Genomic DNA, 25,468 nt, shown 5'->3' on the forward strand with positions numbered 1-25,468 from the left:
TTCTTACTTCTGAATTTGGCACCGGTTTCTACTCAAGCAGTAGGTAGCTATCCCTATTTTTATATTTTTATTACACGATTTTGTGTGTTAAAAGTCGTTAATTAAAAAAAATGTTTTTTATCATTTGTCTTGATGGTATTTTATTAGTGTTTTTTTATATTATACGATCCGTATGATGAGAGGAGAAAAAGATTAATTTAAAAATTCAAAAATATAGTATGCCTTTGTCTAAAAAGTTCTGTCCATATCTCTATACAGTTATACTTAATATCTACACGGCCGTGGACATCAATCAATCAATCACAATGTACACAATATTATTGCTCACATTAATATCATCAGTTTACGGTGAAGAAGACGAAGCAGCTGTAACAGAGTTGAATAACACGACCGCGATACCAATATTCGACGGGCGACCATCGCAAGCGTACCCACCGTTGCTCGGATTTTTATTCTTATTCAGCATAATTTTGATCGGGGCGGCAGTTAGAGGTCTAATGTTATGGACCTCGTTAGACTGTGTACCTTATAGAGTAGTAATGTTCGCTTTAGGTGGTCTGTTAGGATTTTTCGCAAGCAAATATGCTGAATTTCGTCCGTTTGTCGAAGTGTGTTACGTCGACGTCGATATCCTATTAACAATTTTCTTACCCGTACTCGTCTTCAATACAGCTTATAGTGTCGATTCACATTCATTTTGGAGGTGTTTCCCACAAATATTGCTAGTTGGGGTGCCTGGTGCTATAATGACTGCTTTGATGTGTGGATTCATAGCGTACCATTTGGTTGATGCGACGTGGAGTTTCCCTATGGCTATGTTGTTTGGCGTTATATGTTCACCGATCTACCCGATGGGCGTCGTGAGGCGGATGAAGGAGATGACCAAAGGAAAATATATGAGCGTTTTGCTCCAAGGAGAAGGATTAATAGGTGATTCTACAGTGATGATAGAGTTTACTGTAGTCTTCGGATACATCGCGATGGCTGTGACCGAGCCGTCACAAATAGCTTTATTAATTACCCGTTACGCCGGCGGGGGAATTTTGATGGGAATATTAATGGGAAAGATTTCTGGTACGTTATTGACTTTGACGTATTACGACTTGCTAAGCTCTGTGGCTATAACTATTGCCGCGGCATACTTGACATATTATATTGGCGAGAAGTTCTTTTATATATCCGGTTTGTTAGCTACGACGATCGCTGGGGTGTTAGTGAGTAACATAAAGTCGACGATAGCGGGCGATGTGGAGCAAGTCTTGTCGAATTTCTGGATGATTTTGGCACATACTGCCAACACGCTGGTGTTTACTATGATTGGAGTTGTGATTTTTGACAAAGTGTACGATGTCATTAGTGTCCGCCAGGCGGCATTGATATTGGTGACGTATATGACGGTGTACTGTGCAAGGTATGAATATATAAATATTACCTACTAATATTATAAATGCGAAAGTTTGTGAGGATGTGTGTGTGTTGTGTATGTTTATTAGTATTTCACGCAAAATCTAATGGACGTATTATTATGAAACTTGATACACTGGTAGAGTAGAATATAATCTGGAATACACATAGGTAATATACTTTTTATCCTAAAATTCCCACCGGAACGAAGCCCCGGGGCGCAGCTAATAAGTAAATAAATTTTATTAAAATAATCGTTCGCCGCAAACTAACAGCTAACGATAGGTAATGTTTTTGACAGAATAATCATAATAGTTCAAAAACAGCTGAACCGATTTTGTTGAAAGTTAAGTACTTAGTTAACTTATACTTAGACTTGTGTTATGAGACAAGCCTCGAACTTTGGGGCCAACTCAATCTGTGTGATTTGTCTTAATATATTTATTCATTTTATTACAAAAAACCTATTTTTCTTACATACATTAGAAACATTATTGATATAAGCCCTGTGTTTAGGTTCATTATGTACGCGTGCATGATGCCCCTACTCCAACGAATTGGGTACGGTATAAGCTGGCAACACTGTCTGGCGGGGGTGTGGGGCGGTCTGCGGGGGCCGCTGTCCATGTCCCTGGCGCTGATTGTGATACAGACGCCATCTGTCGCCGATGCTGGAGAGGTATGTTGTACTAACATCCTACTAATAATAAATGCGAAAGTAAGTTTGTTTGTTACCTCTTCACGCTCTATCTACTCAAGCAATCTTCTTGAAATTTTGCATAGATGTAGTTTGAAGTATGCAGAAGGATATTGGGTAACTTTCATCCCTGAAAAATAACTGTTCCTGAGGGAGATCACGCGGGCGTAGCCGCGGGCAAAATCTAGTACTTTATTGAACTAAGTATCCATATCCATTTATTTTTACTCTTTCTCTTATTTGAGCGTTTTCCCTGTTTTTTCCAGTCGTTGCTCGAGGTCCGCTTCCCTACATTTCAGTCTCCACTTCGCACGGGCGTCGGCATCCGTAGTTGTCATATCATCAGCACGCATATCATCCTTCCATACATTCATACTGTTTCTCTTAATGCATACATATTATCACGCCTGTTTCCCAAGAGGGTAGACAGAGAATAGAGATTTCCACTTCACTTTCTTCATCTTCACGCAGGCTCTCCTAACACATTATTGTGAAAAATGTTAGGAACACCCATGCATAACTGCGAAAATTTCACACTTAGTTCCAATAATTGGTGTAAAAGCCACATCAAAAGCTCTAATTTCTATATCGTCTAGCAATTTCCCAAAAGGTTGTCTGGAAGAAATTGCTTATAAGGTCGCCTTTTGCTAAATGTATCTATATCATGATGTTATGCTGCATGTATGTGTGATAATACATTGTGTACTTATGTAGTGTATAAAGAAATAAATATAAAGAATTATTGTATTGTAAATTACAATACAAATACTTCTTTAATAAATATAAATAAATTACAACTTGTAATTTCCAGGTATTCATAATCCAAACTGCTGGTCTAGTCCTGTTCTCCCTGCTCATCAACGCGACGAGTATGAACAAGGTTCTCAAGCTGCTGGGATTGGCCGAGATATCGTTAGCAAAAAAAGCTAATATGACCAACTGCGTCAAACGCATCATGCTGACGAGAGATCGGTGTATTTCTATGCTGAAAATGGACAAATTCTTAGCTGATGCCAACTGGGATCTGGTGCAAGAAGGTCGGGTTCTTTCATTCTGATTCTTTCGTTTTTGTAGCATTTCCTGCAGTACCTACTCTTACGTATGGACGCCTGAAACACTTCCATAGCAAGCGCTATTATTACTTTATGCTGTAAATAAATTATTTCTATTTTGCCACATCACTACAAACCTCACACCTTCAAACCGATACACAACAAAAATGTTTCATCTTTACGAGTCGTTGTAAATCTCAATAGCTCAATAAAGCTACACTTCACGTCGACAGCTGGGTGATACACGTCTGAAGAGCACAAGCAGATATGAGAAAATATCGAATATTTATTTATCTGTGTTATGTATTGAATAATACATAACACAGATAAATAAATATTAATATTAATAAAATAGATAGGCAGCTTTTTGCTGCAGATTTTGTACATACAGTGTTGAAAGTTGGAAATAAAAACCGAATCACCTTGGCGTCTACCCTGCATTATAAAAACAGGAAGCACGTAATCGCGTCCTCATGTTCTTTTTATTAACACGAAGCGTACATACTTAGTATCGGAAAAAGAGACAGCATGTGGACGTTAGTATCGTGCTACGTATTTGTATGTTTCGTGGTAGACCTTCTTAATACTAATAATATTTAAAAAAGTCTTTTAACATTAAGCCATACCTTATGGTGGCGCCAAAATTCACACTAAGAGAACCTGCGTCGTGGAATCATATTCATATTAATTTATTTCAAAAACAATACAACTGTGTGGAAATATACAAGACAAATAATAATAATAATATATTAAAATAATCACAACATTTTGGTCAAAACCTCAAATGGATAATAATAATTTCGCGTCTTCGCTACGACCAGAGTAATATATGTAGATTACCGGCCACCCGATTGTTACGAATGTATTTTGTCACAGGTACAGAGATAAAGCACCCGTATCAGCTGCAGATATCTGGCCGCGACGAGGACAACGAAGACGACACGTACATGGGGTACCGGTATACTACGTGCCCCGACTGCGAGCGGGACATACCCAACGAGCCCACCAAGAAGGAGTTTGCGGAGATGATGAGGTAAACACTCTTGGCGAAGTAATTATCATCATATAAGGTGTGTTATTGCTAACACTGGTGTCAGATTCTATTCAAGCCGCTGTCATGACTTTTACGACTACTTACCGCCATCTAGTGGCAGGTAGTCGCATACACACTAATGAACCAGTGACACTCGTGAACCTCACGACGGTTTCCTTCACCGGAAACAAGTGGTGGTCTATGAATACTACTATATATGAGTCAGGTTGACATACAAACTAATATGACATTAGTAGGATACGAACCTGAGACCTTTCGATCCACCGGTGAGCGTTTTAACCATTAATAAGGATGCTGAAGACTGTGCGAAGCGGAGAAGAGGAAGAGGAAGAAAAACAGACAATGGGTTCGACGCTTTACGGCTGAAGAATAAACCGTGAATACGCCCCGATGAAAGAAAGTTGGAGCTACTTAAACTATTCTCCAGAAAGTTCATTGTTTCCCCTATTGGATTAAATTCTACCTACATGATGTTATTATAAGTAGTTTTGCGGGTCCCAGGTCGTGACCTCAAAACGCTCTACTGATTTCGTGCAACTTAGGTATAATGCCGATGTTATACCGTATATAACATGTGTAACAGTTCGATTGTTTTCACCTTGAAAATCCTGTTTGACTTTTTTTAGGCGTGGTCTCTGGCAGGCACTATATTCTTGACATTTTTTACATTACTTATGACTTGTAGGGAGGCGAATCAACGCGTGCTAAAAGCCATGAAGATATCTTACTGGCGACAGTACGAGCACGGCAAGATCAGCAAAGAGGGAGTGCGGACGCTGGTGCAAGCAGTCGAAGTAGCTGCGGACTCTGATGATGCGAGGATTAATCTGGAACAGCTGGGGACCTTGTGGAAGCCTAAAGTAAGTGATAGCTATAAAGATATCTTACTGGCCACAGTACAAACGCTATATCAGCAAGAAGTGCGGACTTTAGTGCAAGCAGCCGAAGTGACTGTGGATTCTGATGATGCGAGGATCAATCTGGAACAGCTAGGGATCTTGTGGAAGACTAAAGTGTTACCACCATATCAGTTATTTTAAAGGGGCACTATTCACGATATGTTGGGGGACGATAATGTGGCAAGTTGTTGAAAAGAGAAGCCAGTAATGAAGCCGAAGAAGTATAGCAAAATATTTATTATTATTAATAATAATTTATTATTATTAACACAATACACTGGGTAAGCGCATATTTTGTCAAGCCTAAGTTCGTCTTCATTTCTGGTTTTATTGGCGACACAAAAATGTTTGCAAATGTTGGGCACATTTGCAAACATTTTTGTATTCTTGTTTAGTGAATATATGATGCGAATTTTTCGAATTCCCGTGTTTTTTGGAGGCCAAGTGCGACATGATCAGAAAACCTTATAATTTACATAGTTTTCGATTCTACCAACAAACCTGTTACCACTTCAAAAGACATCAATGAGCTTTGAAAATATTTCTCAAATACATACTTGTTATTATTTGGTAATGCTCTTCCATTTGCTTAAAACGTATTATGTATTCAAGGCGCACGCAGTCTGGCTCCGTCACAAGATGGTGGATATGATGACGCCTGAAGCGGCCAACGCTCAAGTGCCCAGACACCCGTGGCGACAGGTCTGTTACAGGATAGTGACCAACGTGTGGTTCGACACGTTTATCTACCTGATGATACTCCTGAACACGCCGGTCATACTGTGCGAGGTGCTAATGAAGCCGCCCGTGTCGCAGGTCACCATGTTCACCATCAAGGGGCTCAATTTGTGAGTGGCTTTGTTTGTTGATCAAGATTCTAATTCTATAGCCTGGTAATTTAGGATGCTGAAGACCATGCGAAGTGCATCAAAATGGTAAATTGAGACACGTATCAGAAAACGAGTTTTAAGATACTTTAGAATTTTCACAACTTTTTAGGTACCTAATAAATACACTAATCAAAGACTATTAGCCGTCGAAGTGGCTCGACTCTGGCAAGAATATATTTAGCACCCAATCGAGCTTTGTAGATTTACCATAGACACGCAAAGAAAAATGCTTGATCTCCATGTTTTTTTTATGTTTAATCTAGTCTGTACCACGAGACCTTGATTTTCACATTAATTTGACAACTGATATAACTCTAACGTCGACCTATATATGACGACCTCGGTGGCGCACTGGAAAAGTGCTTGCCTCTGAACCGAGAGGTCCCGGGTTCGATCCCCGGTCGGGTCATGATGGAAAATGATCTTTTTATAATTGGTCCGGGTTTTAGATATTTATCTATCTATGTATATGTTATAAAATATAGTATCGTCGAGTTAGTATCCCGTAACACAAGTTTCGAACTTACTTTCGGGCTAGCTCAATCTGTGTGATTTGTCCTTGTATATTTATTTATTATTATTTATTTATAAGCAATAACCTTTCTATTGAGAATAGTAAATTAAGCCAATTTCCAGCTTCTTCTTCATAGTGTACGTGATGGAGATCATACTGAAGATGATCGCGTACGGGTTCTGCGGGTACTTCAAGTCTAATTGGAACAAGCTGGACTTTTTTATCGTCGTCATGGCTACCGGAGGTCCGTATTTTATTACAAGCATTTATTAGATATTTCCACGGAAGCGAAGCCCCGGGGCGCAGGTAGTTAAACATAAAGCTTTATTTTATTTACTTTGCAATGTATGTAAGTAAGTAACTAAGCAGCCCGTCCGGATTTGCCCGGGTAAAACCACAATAAAACAGCCATGTTACTTCTGAAGATTTCGTCTGTCTCAGTGCCAAATTTCATCAAAATCGGCACAAACAAAAATAAAACAAGAAACAAAAATACAAATCTTTTCTCTTTATAATATTAGTATCTATAGTGTGGATAACTATTAGTAATAACGAATAGTATAACTTGATGTACTAACACATTATACGCTGACTCCGGGTGTCGCGGCGTTACAGCCTCGAATACCGCGAAAAAGAAAGAAATAATCTGACCACCATTAATATTCAGATCTGGTCCTGGACATAATCGATTCACTAACCCCCTGGGACAAATGGAAGAATATGAACTCCAACATTCTGACAGCCACTAAGCTGTTGAGGATGCTGCGCTTCATCAGACTCTGCAAACTTGCCAAGTACGTCCTTCGCTATAGCCACAATAGCATACGTCAAGGTCACGCGCTAGGAATGGGCGAATGGGGAAAAAATCGATATATATCGTATCGATATTTTTCAAATGTATTGATAAATATTGACTAAAAATATCGATGTTTTCATATATAGATATTTTTTGCGCAATAATCCATACAGCCTACTGCCTACTCTTCTTTTCTTAGAAATCGGATTGGTCAAATAGACGAGCAGACAGCAGAGCTTTAAAAAATATATCGGTTTTGATACGAATTTGATATCTGAAAATAAATATAGAAAATCGGGAAGAAATATCGCTGATTTATATCGATATTTTTTGAAAAAATATCGATATTTTGATATATCGATATTTTTTTTGCTCATCCCTATACGCGCCCTATTCTCGCACGTAACTGTACTTCACAACCACATTACTGATGCTCCACCGTTAAACTAGTGGACGTCCGTGCGCCACGCTGTATCGCAAGCAACTCAGCCGTCTCAGCACTACAACTTATATCACGGTAGTAGGGAGGAAGTGAATGTAGTTATACATATAAATTACAGCCTCTTTACAACTTCGCTATCTTCACCAGTACAGCAGGCCTACCATCAACTTTTACAGAACGATTCCAATGCAACTCAGTTCAATTTGGGCACCTAAAATGAATCGCATTCATACAAAAAATTATGTCGATGGTACGAATTTGCGATGCAGTTCCGTTTAGGTCGTAAAGTGGATCGCTTAATTTAAGAGATGATGGTAAGCCCCCAGTACATTGTAAACGCAGTCTTTATTTGCACCAAAGAAAATTTGAATATCAAATATTAAAAATAAAAGGCACTAAGGCGGAATGTATTTAATTTTTCTTTATTTTTTTTACTCTTTGGTACCTAAAATAAGAGTTATGGCATTCTTGTCATAGCATAATAGTTGTCGAATATTTTTGCTTTTTTTTTTATTTTCTCAGTTCAGACTTCTGGGGGCTTACCATCATCTCTTAACGCGAACCACTTTACGACCTAAACTGAACTGCATTGCAAATTCGTAACATCGACTTAATTTTTATTATGAATGCGATTCATTTTAGGTGCCTAAATTGAACTGAGTTGCATTGGAATCGTTCTGTATAAGTTGATGGTAGGCCTGCTGTACTTGAATAATACTGCCACTAAAAATGCGTTTATTAACGTATAATTGAAAAGACGCATTCTTTAGTAAAAACTATAAAAAAATCTATTAACATTTCAGTCCTTTAATTTCAGGGTTTCGGTGCCTAAATTTATGGCTTATATTGATAAAATGATCGATATACAACTGGCTTTTGGCTATGATGTTGGCAAGGTAATTGTCCGATTTTTATTAAGTTGCAGACTGGCCAACTCGCACTAGTGTGCGCCACCAACAGAATTTGTTTCTTTTAATGAATAGCGGAAATTGTGGTATTTGAAATTGTTAAAAATGGCGCTGATTTTGGTTAGCCCAGTCTCGAGGCGTCCGCTACGTGACGCACGTCTACCTGTCTCACTCACACGGTCACATATAGGACTGAGACAAACTGAATACGTGTTCATTATGATCACATGGCGGACGACCATCCATATTAACACTGTTATATAAAAAGAAGCTGATCCATACTTTAAGCTTAAGTATGTTTTGTCTCGTTCTGTCGTGGTCAAATATTTTAAAGCGCTATAGTGACAAAACATACTTCAGCTTAAAGTATGCTTTTAACTTTTTTATGAACAATAGGTTAATATTACAATTGCGAAAGTATTGTCTATTTATCACGCTTTCACAGCAAAACCGCTAGACCGATTTTGTTAAAATTTGGAATAGACATAGCTAGTGACCTTAGTCAAAGATAGACTACCGCGAGAGAAGCTGCAGGCAACAACTAGTAAACTATATTTTGTTGAAGTACAAAAAAATTTACATTACCTACCTTGTTATAATAATCATAAATTTTAATAATATAAAATTATGATTATTATATGGGGATGTACTCTTTAAATAAGCAGTTTTATATGATTACATCAATCTGTTACTGATATATTTACTTAGTATTGTTTATTTATTCATATTTATACTGATGAGAGAGAATGGAATGGAATAGGAATGCTTTTAGCATTAAATCCGTCCTTTATATCATATTGGTAAATAAAAATTTGATAAATAAATAAAATATCCCCAAAATCTTTCAGGGCTTTGTGACTGGCGAACAAGAAGTGTGTACGCTTCTGCCTCAGCTGGTTGACAATAAGCTTATACAGGAGACGTTGAACGCGAAGTTAGAAGCTGATAGGTTCGTGACTTTTCTCCTCTAAAATTACAAGCTTTTTAACAACATGCCATTTTTGCCACAAGCTTTTACTGCCGTCTGTGTGATCTTGTTGCATTCAACTCGTGACAAACAAGTCATGTTTGTGCAGTAAACCGTTGAGGAGTTCCAGATCGGTGACCGATTTTGGGTGCACCATCCATAAATAATGCATTGTCATGGAAACTGAAACGTGAAAACTCTGTAGGATAAACGGACGTAGTTGAAATTATTACGGACATATAAACAAACATCGGGACGGGTGGAACTAAATAAAAGTTTATAATAATATTAATAGTGAAAGTTGGGTTTATCTGGGCATAGATAGCTGGATAGTATAAGCTGTGGTACTCAGAAGGTGAAAACATGACTACCGGCAGCTAGATGGGTCGACGATGTGAAGGAAATTGCTGGCAACAATTGGGTGACGATGGCCCAGGACAGAAATGGTTGGCGAAGACGGAACGAGGTCTATGCCCAGCAGTGGGTCACGGAGGAGTGCAGATGATGATGTTGAGGACTGGGCAAAACCCTATCTTTTAATTGGGATAATTCCTACAGGCGACCGGGCGTAATTCCTTTTTTTTTCGATTATAAATAGCCGAAAAATTATATTCATTTAGACCAGCAAGTAGCCACATGAGTTGCCTTTACAACATATACCACGAATTAAATTGTTACTCTGTTATTCATAAAAAAGTTAAAACACTAAGCTGAGATATATTTTGTCACTATCACACCTTATAATATTTGAATTTGACAGAAAGGGGTAAAACATATTTTAGTTTAAAGTATGTTTTAACATTTTTTCAACGGGGTTAGTAAGTAGTTTATTACTACTTACTAACCCCGTTGAAAAAAAGTACAGCGTGGCCATAGGGTTGTTCATAGATCGTCGATTACAGATTAGCAGTGACGAGACAGCTGGGTTTGTTGCAACGGGACAGACCGTGGACCGCCATCACCGTTAAGACACGCCAAGCTACGACTTCAACGCTCAATATTATGCTGTTGGACGCCATGCAGCTCAAGGAAGAAGGTATATGTGTGAACTATAATAAAATTCAAAGATGTATTCTTACGGCTTTCCCTTGTGGGGTCAGGAATTCGGAGCTATTGAACATGTCATGATAATTCCTACTACTATACTTACTACTACCTACCCACGACAAAGATCCATGCTCCACTCCGCACGGGACTGTACGTCACAACCAACAGTAACAACTTATTGATCGACGTCCCACCCCATCGTGCTGACTAATTATCTTGAACAGGTTATCTTGAACAGATTATCTTGAACAGATTATCTTGAACAGATTATCTTGAACAGATTATCTTGAACAGATTATCTTGAACAGATTGTCTTGAACAGATTGTCTTGAACAGATTGTCTTGAACAGATTATCTTGAACAGATTATCTTGAACAGATTATCTTGAACAGATTATCTTGAACAGATTATCTTGAACAGATTATCTTGAACAGATTATCTTGAACAGATTATCTTGAACAGATTATCTTGAACAGATTATCTTGAACAGATTATCTTGAACAGATTATCTTGAACAGATTATCTTGAACAGATTGAACAGATTATCTTGAACAGATTATCTTGAACAGATTATCTTGAACAGATTATCTTGAACAGATTATCTTGAACAGATTATCTTGAACAGATTATCTTGAACAGATTATCTTGAACAGATTATCTTGAACAGATTATCTTGAACAGATTATCTTGAACAGATTATCTTGAACAGATTATCTTGAACAGATTATCTTGAACAGATTATCTTGAACAGATTATCTTGAACAGATTATCTTGAACAGATTATCTTGAACAGATTATCTTGAACAGATTATCTTGAACAGATTATCTTGAACAGATTATCTTGAACAGATTATCTTGAACAGATTATCTTGAACAGATTATCTTGAACAGATTATCTTGAACATATTATCTTGAACAGATTATCTTGAACAGATTATCTTGAACAGATTATCTTGAACAGATTATCTTGAACAGATTATCTTGAACAGATTATCTTGAACAGATTATCTTGAACAGATTATCTTGAACAGATTATCTTGAACAGATTATCTTGAACAGATTATCTTGAACAGATTATCTTGAACAGATTATCTTGAACAGATTATCTTGAACAGATTATCTTGAACAGATTATCTTGAACAGATTATCTTGAACAGATTATCTTGAACAGATTATCTTGAACAGATTATCTTGAACAGATTATCTTAAACAGATTGAACAGATTATCTTGAACAGATTATCTTGAACAGATTATCTTGAACAGATTATCTTGAACAGATTATCTTGAACAGATTATCTTGAACAGATTATCTTGAACAGATTATCTTGAACAGATTATCTTGAACAGATTATCTTGAACAGATTATCTTGAACAGATTATCTTGAACAGATTATCTTGAACAGATTATCTTGAACAGATTATCTTGAACAGATTATTTTGAACATAAATGATCACACAGATTTGACAACCTCGGTGGCGCAGTGGTAAGGTTCTTGCCACTGAACCGAGAGGTCCCGGGTTCGATCCCCGGTCGGGTCATGATGGAAAATGATCTTTTTCTGATTGGCCCGGGTCTTGGATGTTTATCTATATATGTATTTATTATAAAATATAGTATCGTTGAGTTAGTATCCCATAATACAAGTCTCGAACTTACTTTGGGGCTAGCTCAATCTGTGTGATTTGTCCCAATATATTTATTTATTTATTTATTTATAGCCATAATCATAGAACATCAGCGCAATAAGTGGTCAGTAGACAGCCACTGGGACCCTTTACTCCTACCACTACATCGTATGCGTCACATAGTAACTATAGCATTGTTTTGTAATTCTTCTATTACTGTAATTCTTCTAGGTTTTCTGGACGAGATGGAATATCGTCTTCTAGTGCACGCTATACAGGTGAAAGTGCAACAATGTCGGCATCGAGACAGCTTGGTGGCGCCATCTTCACCTGAGGTAAGTTAATCATGTCAATGGACTAGCTATGACCCGCGGGTTCGTTTCCATAGGACATATCGATATCTGGGAGAGTTTATTCTATGGAATAACGCGGTGCGATTCGCGTACGAGTTTTCTACGCTTGAAAAATTGCGCGTTAAGACAACTCTTCAGCTTTAGGGTGCTTGTCCACTAAAAAAGAAAGAAATAAAGTTTGTTGGCTAAATACAAACTGCGACACAATGGGTATGTTGTGACTCGACCTATAGATACTAAAGACAACCTATAAATACCAAATGATTCCTATACATAAATGGATGTCGCAATGGGTTCCAATATGGCCCACTACGGGTGTGCTGTGCTGCGAATGCGTTTGATATCTGACTTGACTGTAGTAGTAGAAGTACTTGGATATCGTACGAGGCGACTGAGGGACACACGGCAGCTGATAATCAACTATAGCATTCCCAAGGAGTCCTGACGTCAGGCAGGCGGCAGATTGTAAAATTACAACAGAATCTTAATTTTAAGGTTTATTTTTACGCTGACCCTCGGCTTCGCGATGTCTTAGCCCCTGACGCAAATGAGAATAAGCGGGATGGAACACTATGTGTTCGAATATAAGGCCTATTGTATGTATATATACCCAGGTCTGACAAAAATATATATTATGAATTATTATGGAAATGAGAGAGACAGAGAGAGAGCTGACAAAAATGTCAAAGACCGCTCGAAGTGGAAGGGAAAAGTAGGATCGCGGATATTGAGCTGGTTTTTAATGCGTAGTTTCTTCCTCAACCAGGAAAAAACGGGAATGCTCAGATAACAGTGATTAAGAGAGTTTCAATTACGTTCCTATTACATATGATTTTCAGACGCAACTCCGCGCAGTGTCGTGGTTACAGGGGAACGAAAGAGTTGCCGAGCACTTTCTGGAAAATTCTGACATTCAGAACTACAATTTCAATGACATTTTGATTTCGAGAGGTATGTATTAATATATCATACAATTCTCGTCCTTATATATCAGAACTAGCAGCAAGAAAAACAAAGGTTTTTCTTTCGAGTGGTAGAATTTCAAGTCATGTTCAATCTGAATTAAAATTGAGATGAAAAAGTTCTCAGATCAGTGAGACGTTCATAACCCACTATATACCTACACTCTATTCACAGTGAGACGCAGCTAGCCAATCACATTGCGGTGTGGTTGTCGTCGCGTCACAACTCCGCCTGTTATTGGTTGATTTGCGGTGTCGACCCACACTAAGCTCTGGTTCAATCACAGACTTTCGCTTCCTCGGGAAGCACTCTATCTATTGGTGAAAACCGCAATGCAAATCCGTGCAGTAGTTTTTGAGTTTATCGTGAACAGACAGTCGCAGTAGAGGACTTTGTTTTTGATATGTAAGAATGAGGATATTGGTTCAAATACTCTCATTTATTTCAAGGGGATGAGCCAAAAGGCATGTATATACTGGTGTCTGGTCTCCTGGAGGCGACATACGAGCCCCCAGACGGGGAAATGGATGAGGCTATACCCAATTACGAGTTCATGACTGATCTGAAGTTCAGTGAGCCGTGTCAGGACTACATCGTGTCTGGGAACGCTGTGGGGGTCCTCGGGGTAAGTTGGCTATCATAATGCGGTGTTCTCTCACACATCTGGGCTAGATCCCGTTTTCTTCACGGCCGTTGAGCGTCGAAGCCCAGGGTCAGCTTTCCTACTTTTTCGCCTCCACTTCGTACGATGTTGTTAGACCATTGAAACGCATATCATCATTGACGTCATCAAGCCAGCATTTCTTGGGTTCTTCCCTTCTGCCAGAACCAGGCCGGAGCGGCATAGACAGACATTTGCTATCAAGTTTGTTACCTCTTCACGCTTTATCCACCAATCTTCTTGAAATTGCATGTAGTTTGAAGTACAGTCGACCGCACATCAAGCTACCCTGCATGAACTTCTATGGCGCGGTAATAGCGGCGAGTTTGCAATGAATTTAGGTAGGTTGATGTGTTGTTGACTGTACAGACAAGGACATATACCTTTTGTTCCGGAAAAATCACTGTCCCCATAAGAAATGCACGCAAGCGAAGCCGCGGGGATAGGGCAGTTTCTGAAACATTGAACGTGCAGGTGCTGACAAACCGTCCGTATAACTACACGCTCCGATGCGACTCCGCCGTGCAGGCGTACCACATCACGATGCCGGTCATCAAGGAAGCCTTCAACCTCGCGCCTCATCCCATCATGGGGTAACTACTTATCATCAGCCATTTTGTAATTAATTAAATGTGTTTTTTTTATCTGAATGAAAATTATTTTATTTTTTTAATGTCCCAATGCTGAGACTCTGGCTGATCTGAAGTTGCACTGAACTGGTACTGCATCATGACATTTTAGTTTTTTTCCATATTTATAAAGATGGTAACTAAACATACGTATACTATTATTATAAAGAGGTAAGCGTTTGTGAGTTTGTATGTTTGAGGCGGGTAATCTCCGAAACTACCCAACCGATATCAAAAATTATTTCACCATTAGAAAGGTGCATTGTCTAAGATTGCTGTAGGCTATATTCTATCTCGATTTCCCACGTGAGCGAAGCCCCAGTCAACATCTAGTATTTTATAAAGATGTTTTACTAAACATGTTTAGTTATCATCTTTATGAAATTGTTATAAAATATAGTATCGTTAGTTAGTTAGTATCCCATAACACAAGTCTCGAACTTACTTTGGGGCTAGCTCAATCTGTGTGATTTGTCCTAATATATTTATATTTATCTAGGCTAGAAGCGGCGATGTGGCGTGAGATAGGTATTAAATTGTCTATGATGGTGTTGCCTTCTGTGCCGGCGTACCATGGTTGGTCTGTGGAGAGGCTCAGCATGAGGCTGGAGCACTCGTTTGTGCCATGTCTGAAGCCTTTTAAGGTATCTTCGATTGTGACAAATTTTATCCTCATTAATCTTAGCACCACCATTTATATTCATCAATACATATAATAAAACAGTAGAAAAAAAATCTGTACATTGCATATATTTGCCTAAAAACAAAATTAGACGATAGTCATATAGTAATCGAGTAAGGATTTGAAAAAAAAAATCTGTCTGTATGTCTATTTGTACCGCTAATCTCCGGAAGTATAGGACGGATTCAAATGAAACTTTTTTGTTGTATAGCTATTAAGCCTGGGCAACATATAGCGTATAAATGATTTTGAATACAAAATACATTGAATTCGAATATAGGTCAACACAACACACACAGTCTCCTAAACCGAAAACGGTGGCCACCAAAATCTTCATAGTAGACTGTGTCTACATTGTGCAATGGAAAACTATATTAGTTTGCAATAAATTCCTTTATCTAGTGTAGAATAATTTGTAAAGAGTATTTTTTAGTTTTCGCTAATAAACAAAAGGAATTGATAAAAATTTGATGGTGGCGCTAGTGTGCAGTTTTGTAACCATTTCGCAGGTATTCGTGGTTAATGAGTTGATGGAAGATATAATACTCCTGGACGGAATCTGCCAGGATATGGCTACTAGGGAAATTTTCCAACCGCCTTGTTACATACCCAGGTACAATAAAAAAATGCTCACCTTCGTATAAGATATATGTTAATTATTCCTAACTGACTGTTGGTAGCTGGCTCTTCCCGCGGTAGCTGGTTCGAATTTCATCAAAATTGGCTGAGCGGTTTAGACGTGAAGCCGTGACAGACAAACAGACATACTTTCGTATTTATAATATTAGTTTTGATGGAAATATGGATTTTAGAACCGTTCTAAATAATATAGTCTATTGGGAAGAGTAAGGTAGTTCTATCGAACCGCTCCCACCCGGCAAGATGACTTTCATTGAACATTGAGCTTTAAAGCTTCCCCAGTAGACATAATTTATACATTATTTACACATTTTGACAAGATCAGAGCGGACAGCGAGCTGTCCGCTAATTTCTTGTTAATGTAAAGTATATAAAGTTGACATTTTAATGAACATAATTTTACCGGTGTCGCATAAATCGAGCCGCAGCTAAGCAGCTTTTTTACAAAAAGCAACAAAGAAATGACGCCTTATCACTATTGTCTTGAAGAAAAGTTGTGTAATGATACGCGGGGCAGAGGCAGACGGTTCCGCCGTGGCCCATTCCGAACAGAAACCGAAATAAACCCCGCCCCTAAACGTGATGTCTGTGCACAATTCATTTTAACTGTGCACAAATTGATGCACAATCCTTCTCTATATTATTTGGTGATCCTCAAAGTCAAAGAATTGATTCAGAAATTAGACCTTCAAAGGCATTTTCTCACTTCAAATTCTAAATTAAGTAATATTTATCAAAGCTACAAACTACTAGCATCTCGGAGCCTCATATTTAATCTGTGTCAGGACCGCCCATCGACTCATCTTCCCGAAGTCTTCCCAACTGATGGTGTCCAACAGCTGTCCGGAGACGAAGCTCCTGATTGTGCCAGCTAAGGATACTGATGAACTGGACATCATGGAGGACGAGGTCGATGACCTACAGTGCGAACTGGTCAGAAAATAAATAAATATATTTGGACAAATTAAGTTCGAGACTTGTGTTATGGGATACTAACTCGACGATACAATATTATATAACATAACATATAAATATATAGATAAATCAGACACAGATCAATCCGAAAAATATCAATTTCCACCGGTGATCGAACCTGAGACCTCCAGTGTCAGTCCGGAATGATGACTATTGCTATTTGTACTATAGCTATTTTTTGCTGAAAAATTTATTTGAGTGATAAAAGTGTTAGGACTTGGTTATTAGGAATGTAATAGAGATAATGGTAGCAAGGATTTGGGGCGTTTCCTGGGCGGTTTTCTGGGCGAGTTCCCTCGTTGAGAGCTGATCCTAGGATCAGGTCGTGCTTATCATATGCATAATCAGGGTGAGCCCCGCGTCCGCTTTCCTACTTTTTCAAAATAATTTTTCATTTCATTTTTTCTGAAATTAGTCCTATATTCTAAATTAAATGATATGTACCAAAGCTACAAACTACTAGCATTTCGGAACGACCACTGCTAAGAAGAAATGCCGAAACTCATTCAAACAGTGTTGGTCCCTATCATGCCAGAAGGGCTTACGATTTTTTTTTTAATATAAATTTATGTATCATATTTATCAGTAGTATAACAATGTAAGTACATTCGTCCTACTAATATTATAAATGCGATAGTTTGTGAGGATGTATGTGTGCATGTATGTTTGTTACTCTTTTACGCAAAATCTACTGGACCGATTGTTACACGGTAAAAAATAACCTGGAATATACACGAGGTATTTTTTATCCCGAAATTCCCAGGGGAGCAAAGTCCCGGGGCGCAGTTAGTTCTTATATAATATTTGTAGATATCGAACGCATCGTCCCGCTGCCTCTACCATCGTGTTGCACACAAGTTGTCCAACGAATCAACCCGCGTGAGGGACAGGCGTGGCCGGAAGCGAAGGCGGGGGACACGACGGGTCAACTACAGGGAATCTGTGTGGGGGAAAGCACGTGAGTGTGAATAAAATGTTATGGGTCCTATATACCTTATAGCGAAAATTTTTTGCCGAACTTTGACCACTAAATAAATTGTTACTTAATGCTTTACGTGCCATATTTTTGGCGAAGCATATAAAGTAAAATTACATATATTTAACACCTACGTTTTTGTAAATAAATTTATTTCATACATTGCTGGTTGTTCATTGCGGTAAATAAAAGACTTGACCTTATCCACAGATATGAGAACATTACATTGAAGTTCTTAAATACATGCATGTATTTGGTTTGACTAGATGACTATCCTATTTATGTGGATTTAACAAGTACTTCTACGGAGTACCTACCTACTAATTCCATGCCTATTTATTTATTTGACAGAAAATACAAGCGACAGAGAATTGTCAGCTGCTGTCTCGCGGTACTACAAGGGTAGCACTGCAGATATGGTATGATTTGCTTGATTAAAATTAACGTTGGGAAATAATGACTTCATCAAAAAGTAATTTTCATTTCGATGTTTCATATCTGCAATGTAGACAAATACATCAAGTAATACAATACTAGTATAGTTAAAGAGTTAAAAATTTACTTTTGTAGCATATTTAATGTACGTTTGCAATATTAAAATTTCGTTCATTTCCTGTGATGCATATTAGTATTCTATGAATAAATTAAATTATATTTAATTATATTGCGAAATTTAAAATATTCTATTTATAATAAATGAGGACGCTGTGCGCTCTTGGCTGGCAACCAATCTAATCTCAACCGTTCTATTTGGTATTGCAATGGTAAATTTGTTATTTCCGTTTTCTACTCTCTATATTATAATTGCTAACACTAGTGTCAGATTTTCTTAAAGTCGCCCAAAGGCAATGACAAACTAGGTACACCATTAATAGTGTCAAGAAAGTTATTTTGTGTGTTTCATTCCACGTAATGGCCACGACCACACCATGACCCTCAGCCATGAAGAAATAACGACTATGAAAGGCATCCGACACGACTTTTAAATACTAGTGAATTAACTGTCTCCTCACGATGTTTTTCCATCACCGGAAGCAACTCTTTATTTACAGACAGAGTGTAGGGTAACTACAGTCTGTCTGTATTATGATTTCCTATTTATTACAGTAATGTTTGGTGCCTACTTCTAATGAAACATCTATTTCGGTTACAGTTCGAACCACAAGCGGGTTCCACAAAAAGGAGTGAGTATTTTTAACTTGTTATTCATAAAAAAGTTAAAAGAATTATTTAAGCTATAACATATTTTAGCTAAAAATATATGTTCTTTATTTTTTTTTATGAATAACGGGTTTTATCGCATTATTAGCGATTTTTGCAGTTTGCGAAATTGGATGGATCCAAATTAATTTAACCACATATTATTTTTGATTCTTTGTTGTTTTACAGATAATAATAACATGATCAGTACGTTCTCTCCCGAGATGTCGATGCGGCAGCTGCGTTCTGAACAAGAGGCAAGTTAATACTAATAAAAATACAACCAACTTTAGCATTAGTTTATGTATATAGATAATAATGAGATGAAAACATTTTGGAATCAAACGGGAATTGAACCCAGGTCCCTGTCTATCCGGGACTGTGCTTTCCTTACCTACCTTAATGAACCGCAAGCGTGCATTGTGTGACGGATAGTATGTGAAGCTTTGTAGAATGTTGTATCCCCTAAAACCTTGAAAATTACTTCCCTCTCTGATAGTAATCATGGCGGCGCCTATCATTTGAATAGAATATGGCGAGCCAAGGCGTTATAAACATATTTTTTTTATTATTTCAGATCTACAACACTATGTTTACCAAGAACAAGCGACACTCGATGGAAAGGATAAACGATATTCTGGAACTAGACGAACCAGAATAGAAAAATTAAATATATATGTATTTGTTATAGAAAATATACATATTGTTGAGTTGCGCAGAAAATCTTTGAAGATTGCCAAGCCTATGCCAATATATAGCATAGGTTTTATTTAAAGGATACCTGTAGGATCTTGTCTGAGTATATATTATAAATAATTATACTCGGTATTTGATAAAAATTGTTTATTTAGGGTTGGTAAATCACGAGCAATATACATTTAAAATACCAACAGCTAAAAATGGTGGATGACAGCATTTGTTTTTAAAGAAAAGAAACATCGCGCAGGCGCGAGCTCGTCGTCACAGAGCATGCGCGTAGACAATACCTATGTAATTTAATTCAATTCTTGTGAGGAAAGCTTTTAGCCTAAAAATATCAATTTTCTCGATGGTTTTATTTAGGCAAGAATATATTTTTTATAGTATCATATACACTGTATAAATGCGTAATTTCTATGACTAGTATATGGATTGAAAGAGCGATATCAATGGAACTTTATAAATAACTTTGTTTATATGGTATGTACAATTTTGATTAAATCGTAACTTACCCTACAGATTTTTCTGTTGTTTTGTTATTTAACATTTTTAAGGTGACTTGATAGTGTAAAAATAAAATATTTACAATTCAATTAAAATCATTTATTTAAAAATAACTAGAAGAAAAATAATAACTATAAAAAATATGGTCCCTTGTACATGTTTATAAGATGACCACTTGAAAATGAATGTTTATTTTGGGAATGTGAACAAATGCTATTGTTATTCTCGCTCGTTAGCACCAAATAAATGTAGTTATATCATAAAACTTTCAAATAAATCCAACAGATTATAATATTCAAAACAATTTAAAACAATTTCAATTCAAAACTTAATGTTTAAATTATTGCTAGTCCAATTAAAATTTAAGTACAAAATTTTAACAATTATATAACTTTTATGCCAGTATTTATAGCTGTTTAGTTAAAAAAAACATTACTCATTATTTTTCAATGTTATAATAATAAGCTTTCTGGAAACTTATTTCACTGAAGTCCTATCAAGTAACTACAATATACAATTATTATGTATGTATTTATAGTAGAAAGCTATATTTTTATGTTAGTACTTAATAAATGTATTTATGTAATAAAAAGAAAATAATTGAGTGTTTAACAACAGTCCAATCATTTCTATAGCAATAAAATCCAAGGTTAGTTGAGAAATAAGTTGCCAGTATTATAGTTACTAACAATAAGTTAACTTCTCACCTTACAATGTACAATATCACTTACAAGCAATCTGGTAAATTGCAATAAAGCAGGCATGAAGTGTATATCAGGTGTTTATTTTAATTAATTGCAAATTACGGGACGGAATTTGAATATTCGCCATGATCTAATTAAGCCTCCCCTGAATTTGCACATTATTTTCAGAAAAATAAGAGCTATTTATTACATAATAATTTTGATAAGGCCTTGCAAAGTTTTTTACTGAACACAATGGAGATGACTCAAATTTAATTCGAGCTAATGTTTGCAATTTGAATGACATCATCATAATAATTATGGATTTTGCCACTGATTTTCAGTGTGCAGTAAAAAAAGTATGACAAAATGCGTGTCCTACGTATAGTAGGTTTGTGTGTACAACTGCTTTAATTTCTGTAATTTCAAACTTTACAATGGAGTCGCCAGCTTTATTTAAAAAAATTTTTCGATTTCCAAATCTTAAAATACCTATTTTGCTACAACACCTGATGTACACCAGTTGATGATATGCCTCTAATCCGATTATAAAATGTCTACTTCCTGGGCTGTTGGATGTTAACGTTCGGCCTTATATTGACATGTACTGGAGGCTTTGGACTATGGGCCACCTGAGCAGCCTCGGGTGTAAAGTCTGCATTGCCTCGGTTTGGAGCACCAGATATAGACACAGGGTTCGATGGGACTGGAGACGGTCCGGAGAGGCCAGTCAGGTCCTCATTCGCTGGTTCTTTGCCAGTTTCTTTAGAGTGAGGTGTCTTGTTTTGTGTGATTCTCATACCACCGGCTTTCACTGTAGAAACAGGTTTATATCAGCACAAATTAAATTCTTCATTACGATTTAGCAAATTTTTAAATATTTGTTTTGATATTAGACTCTATTCAGTATATTAAAACAGCTGTAGGGCACATTGAGTATGATTACACCATAAGATTGCACAATATGTTAGTAACCGTTAGATTACATGCTCCAAGTAGGTATCTATTATAGTTTATGGTGCAATATCACTGAAAATATGTTAAGTTAGATACTACAGAACATATCAATTACAAACAAATATTTCCTCTTTAAAAATTAATATCAATACGATGTTCCGACATATCATACCTGAAGATTAGATAAAAAGTCCAATTTCAAAAAATGCACTGAAGGTGTGACAACTTTTTATCATATTAATATATTGTTTGACCTCGAGGCTTTGTTTTAATTATAGGTGCGTGTACTACTCCACCAAAACAATTAGGCGCATGACAGGAATGCGGTTTCGGCGCCCGTACCTCGTCTCACCTCCCCGCGCTCTCCCTAGTGACGCGCAGTCGTGTACTCGCGCTCTGCAGTTACACCACGTGCTTTCGCGCCTCCTAAAATTTTCGTTGTCAGTTGGGTTTTTGTTGAGTTTGTGTTGTTAATTTTTGTTAAATAATTGTTATTAATTCATTCTGTGTTGTTTAAAAGTCCCGTGTTGTTTTTGTTGTTGATATTTTTTGTTAACCTCATAATGGGTAGGAAAAAAACTATCCGTGGGTCCGAAAGGACAATGATATTAAAAGTATTACATTTTTTTGAGGAAGAAAAGTTGCATGGAATAGCTATTCCAATATCTCAAGTGGAAAAGCGAGTGTGTACGGCTACTGGCATTAGTCGACGCACATTGGCCAGAATAAAAAACGAGGAAAAAGAAGTTTTGGAGAAACTAAGGCTTTCACCACAGCCGGGTACGTCAAGCGAAGCCCCAACAGAGACAGTCAAATTACCCACTCCAGGGAAAAAGCGAAAACAAAAGAAAAAGCTGGAAATTGATGACTTCATGATTTGTGCAATTAAAACAAAAATTGAAAGCTTTTATGACGTGTACAAAGAAGTGCCTACATTGAAAAAAATTTTAAACGTTGTTAAGAGAGATCTTAACTTTCCTGGTCAAAGAGAGACCCTGCGAAAAATTATAACAGAAAGTTTGGGATTTAAATTCAAAAAGTGCTCCAAAAAACGAGACGTGCTCATAGAAAGACCTGAAATAGCAGCGTGGCGTGCACGTTACTTAAGAAGATTAAAAGAAAACGACGACTTGGGCCCGGAAAAAAAACCTGTTATTTTTACCGATGAAACATGGGTCCACTCGCATTACACTGTCAACAAGTGTTGGCAAAGTCAAACGGTCCCAGGCATAAGAAAAAACGATAGTGCTGGCCAACGCTGGATAATCGTTCACGCAGGTAATACCCAATGAGCTGTCTTATTAGGGTTCCATATAATTAATATTTCTGCACGTACGTGATATTCTACTTTAATAATTTAACTATTGTTCATGTCACTACACTGTTTATTAATGTTTATATCTTTGTATTTCAGGAGGAGAGACTGGGTTCGTCGAAGGTGCAGACTTATTATACAAATGTAAAAGTAGTAAAGGGGATTACCACGACGAAATGGACACAGAAAACTACACGAAATGGTTAACCGAAAAACTAATTCCAAATTTGCCACCTAACAGTATTGTTGTCATAGACAACGCGCCCTACCACAGCAAGCAATTAAATAAGCCTCCTACTATGGCCGCTCGTAAACAAGACATGCAGAATTGGCTGAGCGAGAGAAACATTACGTTTGACCCGCGAATGACAAAGGCTGAGTTGAATTATATTATAATTCGCAACCGACCGGAAAAAGAATATTTAGTGGACAAACTTTTAGAGGAGAGCGGTCACGAAGTCCTCAGACTTCCACCATATCAATGTGACCTCAATCCTATTGAGTACATTTGGAACCTGGTCAAACAAAGAGTCGCCGACAAGAATGTCGATCAGTCAGAGAGACAAATCGAAAAACTAGCCAGGGAAGCCATACAATCAATAACGCAAGACGATTGGAAAAAAGAAATTAATCACGTGGACCGGTTACGGAAGGCGTACTGGGAAAAGCAAGGTTTAGAAGACGCAAGAGAGTTAGTCATAAATGTAAATGACGACAGCGATGACAGTGATTTGGAATCACATTCAGATTTTGAAAGAATGTCAGGGATTGAAGAATTAGATTCTGATTAGAACAATTTTTCAAATTATTCCAATAAATAAAGTACATTTAATCAATTAGGAGTTTTATTATTTCCTTTGCACACACAGTTCTCTGTTCCCAAAATAAATAAAGTATAGTTATAATATACACATACTAAGTTGTATTCACAATAGTTACTTACCAGTTTCATACTAGGTATCAGCGAGTCTCGAATATTCCCCTCCCTAGCTACAGTGACGCCATGTTTGCCATGTGCCTAATTGTTTTGGTGGAGTAGTAATATGAGATTTAACACGTAAATAAGCGTGGCGGCATTATACCAAGGTCGCATTGTGAACAATCAACGTACCTATATGTTTTATACCTACAGTGGAAAAAGAATTGTTTAAACTGGTACAATATAAATACTAAAAAGCTGATATTACGTTATATTGATTTCGGTAGTCTATTTCCATATGGTAGCGATAATTTTTCAAGGTAAAACAACAGGATTTAATATTTTATGTCTAATTAATTCATGTAAACAAAGAACTTTGTATAAGCACTTACCTGCTGGAGGATGCCCAGCCTTCAGTTGGGACGTTTCTTCAGTAGACGACATGGTTAATTGACGAGCCGAAAAAGATACTAATAATTATCATACACAATACTGATACTGTAGACGAATTTTAGGGTAAATAAATTTAAATCGACGACGTGTAAGCTGCGACGATGACACGGGCGCATCAAAATGTCAAAAAATGAAACGGGTGTTTTTATATGTCGTGTAGGTACTAGGATGGTATTCGAGCTAGTATTTTGTAACAGGTTTTTCAAGTTATTTATTTTATTAATTATAAAGTAAAGGATAGGTACTAAATTGTGAATTTTAAGTATTAATGTTTTCAGAAGAATAATTTTGTAGGTAAAAAATCAAAAATAAATGCCCAAATACGCTTACGCCATCTGTTATCGAGCGGCAAAACTAAAATTATTTACATACTTTTTGTTAAAATACTTTATTTTTAATTATGTAAATAGATGGCCACCTACGTATTTACAACATGAAACATCATGCCAGCTCCAACTGTCGCCGAATTCAGACAAATACCGACGCGAATGCGTGAATATTGCATACCTAGAATGAGTGCTTTTATTTGCCGCAATGAAAAACCAGCATTGTATACCGAACCG

The 25,468-nt window shown here is 37.1% G+C and overlaps 3 protein-coding genes across 6 annotated transcripts; 2 read left to right on the plus strand and 1 right to left on the minus strand.

Moving 5' to 3' along the window:
- The first annotated feature begins 63 nt into the window (after nucleotides 1-63).
- Nucleotides 64-20,595, plus strand: LOC128679601 (sperm-specific sodium:proton exchanger-like). 4 transcript variants are annotated; one of them, XR_008405766.2, is made up of 23 exons: nucleotides 64-1,411; nucleotides 1,921-2,083; nucleotides 2,913-3,138; nucleotides 4,030-4,186; nucleotides 4,893-5,067; nucleotides 5,719-5,954; nucleotides 6,633-6,754; nucleotides 7,178-7,304; nucleotides 8,566-8,644; nucleotides 9,505-9,605; nucleotides 10,526-10,659; nucleotides 12,529-12,632; nucleotides 13,490-13,601; nucleotides 14,063-14,238; nucleotides 14,749-14,867; nucleotides 15,403-15,547; nucleotides 16,095-16,198; nucleotides 17,010-17,157; nucleotides 18,010-18,157; nucleotides 18,527-18,594; nucleotides 19,283-19,359; nucleotides 19,565-19,632; nucleotides 19,953-20,002. XR_008405766.2 is itself a non-coding variant. In XM_053761960.2 (23 exons), the coding sequence occupies exons 1-23, from the start codon at nucleotides 219-221 to the stop codon at nucleotides 20,034-20,036; spliced, it is 4,020 nt and encodes a 1,339-aa protein (XP_053617935.1). In that variant the 5' UTR covers nucleotides 64-218; the 3' UTR covers nucleotides 20,037-20,595. The 4 variants fall into 4 exon arrangements, 3 of the variants coding, with proteins under 3 accessions (XP_053617935.1, XP_053617936.1, XP_053617937.1); XM_053761960.2 differs by having other exon boundaries at nucleotides 19,329-19,359; nucleotides 19,953-20,595; XM_053761961.2 differs by lacking the exons at nucleotides 13,490-13,601; nucleotides 14,063-14,238 and having other exon boundaries at nucleotides 19,329-19,359; nucleotides 19,953-20,595.
- A 67-nt stretch (nucleotides 20,596-20,662) lies between these two features.
- LOC128679606 (uncharacterized protein) lies at nucleotides 20,663-25,035 on the minus strand. Its single transcript, XM_053761974.2, has 2 exons — nucleotides 24,845-25,035; nucleotides 20,663-22,075 (listed from the first exon to the last, which is right to left on the minus strand). The coding sequence occupies exons 1-2, from the start codon at nucleotides 24,894-24,896 to the stop codon at nucleotides 21,819-21,821; spliced, it is 309 nt and encodes a 102-aa protein (XP_053617949.1). The 5' UTR covers nucleotides 24,897-25,035; the 3' UTR covers nucleotides 20,663-21,818.
- On the plus strand, nucleotides 22,507-24,411 carry LOC128679604 (uncharacterized). Its single transcript, XM_053761972.1, has 2 exons — nucleotides 22,507-23,496; nucleotides 23,633-24,411. Exons 1-2 carry the CDS (start codon nucleotides 22,782-22,784, stop codon nucleotides 24,322-24,324), a joined length of 1,407 nt encoding a protein of 468 aa, XP_053617947.1. The 5' UTR covers nucleotides 22,507-22,781; the 3' UTR covers nucleotides 24,325-24,411.
- Nucleotides 25,036-25,468: the final 433 nt, after the last annotated feature.

The sequence above is a fragment of the Plodia interpunctella genome, chromosome 22, assembly GCF_027563975.2.
Source record: "Plodia interpunctella isolate USDA-ARS_2022_Savannah chromosome 22, ilPloInte3.2, whole genome shotgun sequence".
Lineage (NCBI taxonomy): Eukaryota > Metazoa > Arthropoda > Insecta > Lepidoptera > Pyralidae > Plodia > Plodia interpunctella.

Bases quoted from the DNA above. Each gene is read 5' to 3' on its own strand.
- LOC128679601 (XM_053761960.2), top strand. From the start codon at position 219: ATGCCTTTGTCTAAAAAGTTCTGTCCATATCTCTATACAGTTATACTT. The intron at 18,158-18,526 runs GTGAGTGTGAAT...TTTATTTGACAG, and splicing joins ATCTGTGTGGGGGAAAGCAC to AAAATACAAGCGACAGAGAA. The intron at 19,633-19,952 runs GCAAGTTAATAC...TTATTATTTCAG, and splicing joins AGCTGCGTTCTGAACAAGAG to ATCTACAACACTATGTTTAC.
- LOC128679604 (XM_053761972.1), top strand. From the start codon at position 22,782: ATGGGTAGGAAAAAAACTATCCGTGGGTCCGAAAGGACAATGATATTA. The intron at 23,497-23,632 runs GTAATACCCAAT...TTTGTATTTCAG, and splicing joins CTGGATAATCGTTCACGCAG to GAGGAGAGACTGGGTTCGTC.
- LOC128679606 (XM_053761974.2), bottom strand. From the start codon at position 24,896: ATGTCGTCTACTGAAGAAACGTCCCAACTGAAGGCTGGGCATCCTCCA. The intron at 22,076-24,844 runs GTAAGTGCTTAT...CTGTTTCTACAG, and splicing joins GGCTGGGCATCCTCCAGCAG to TGAAAGCCGGTGGTATGAGA.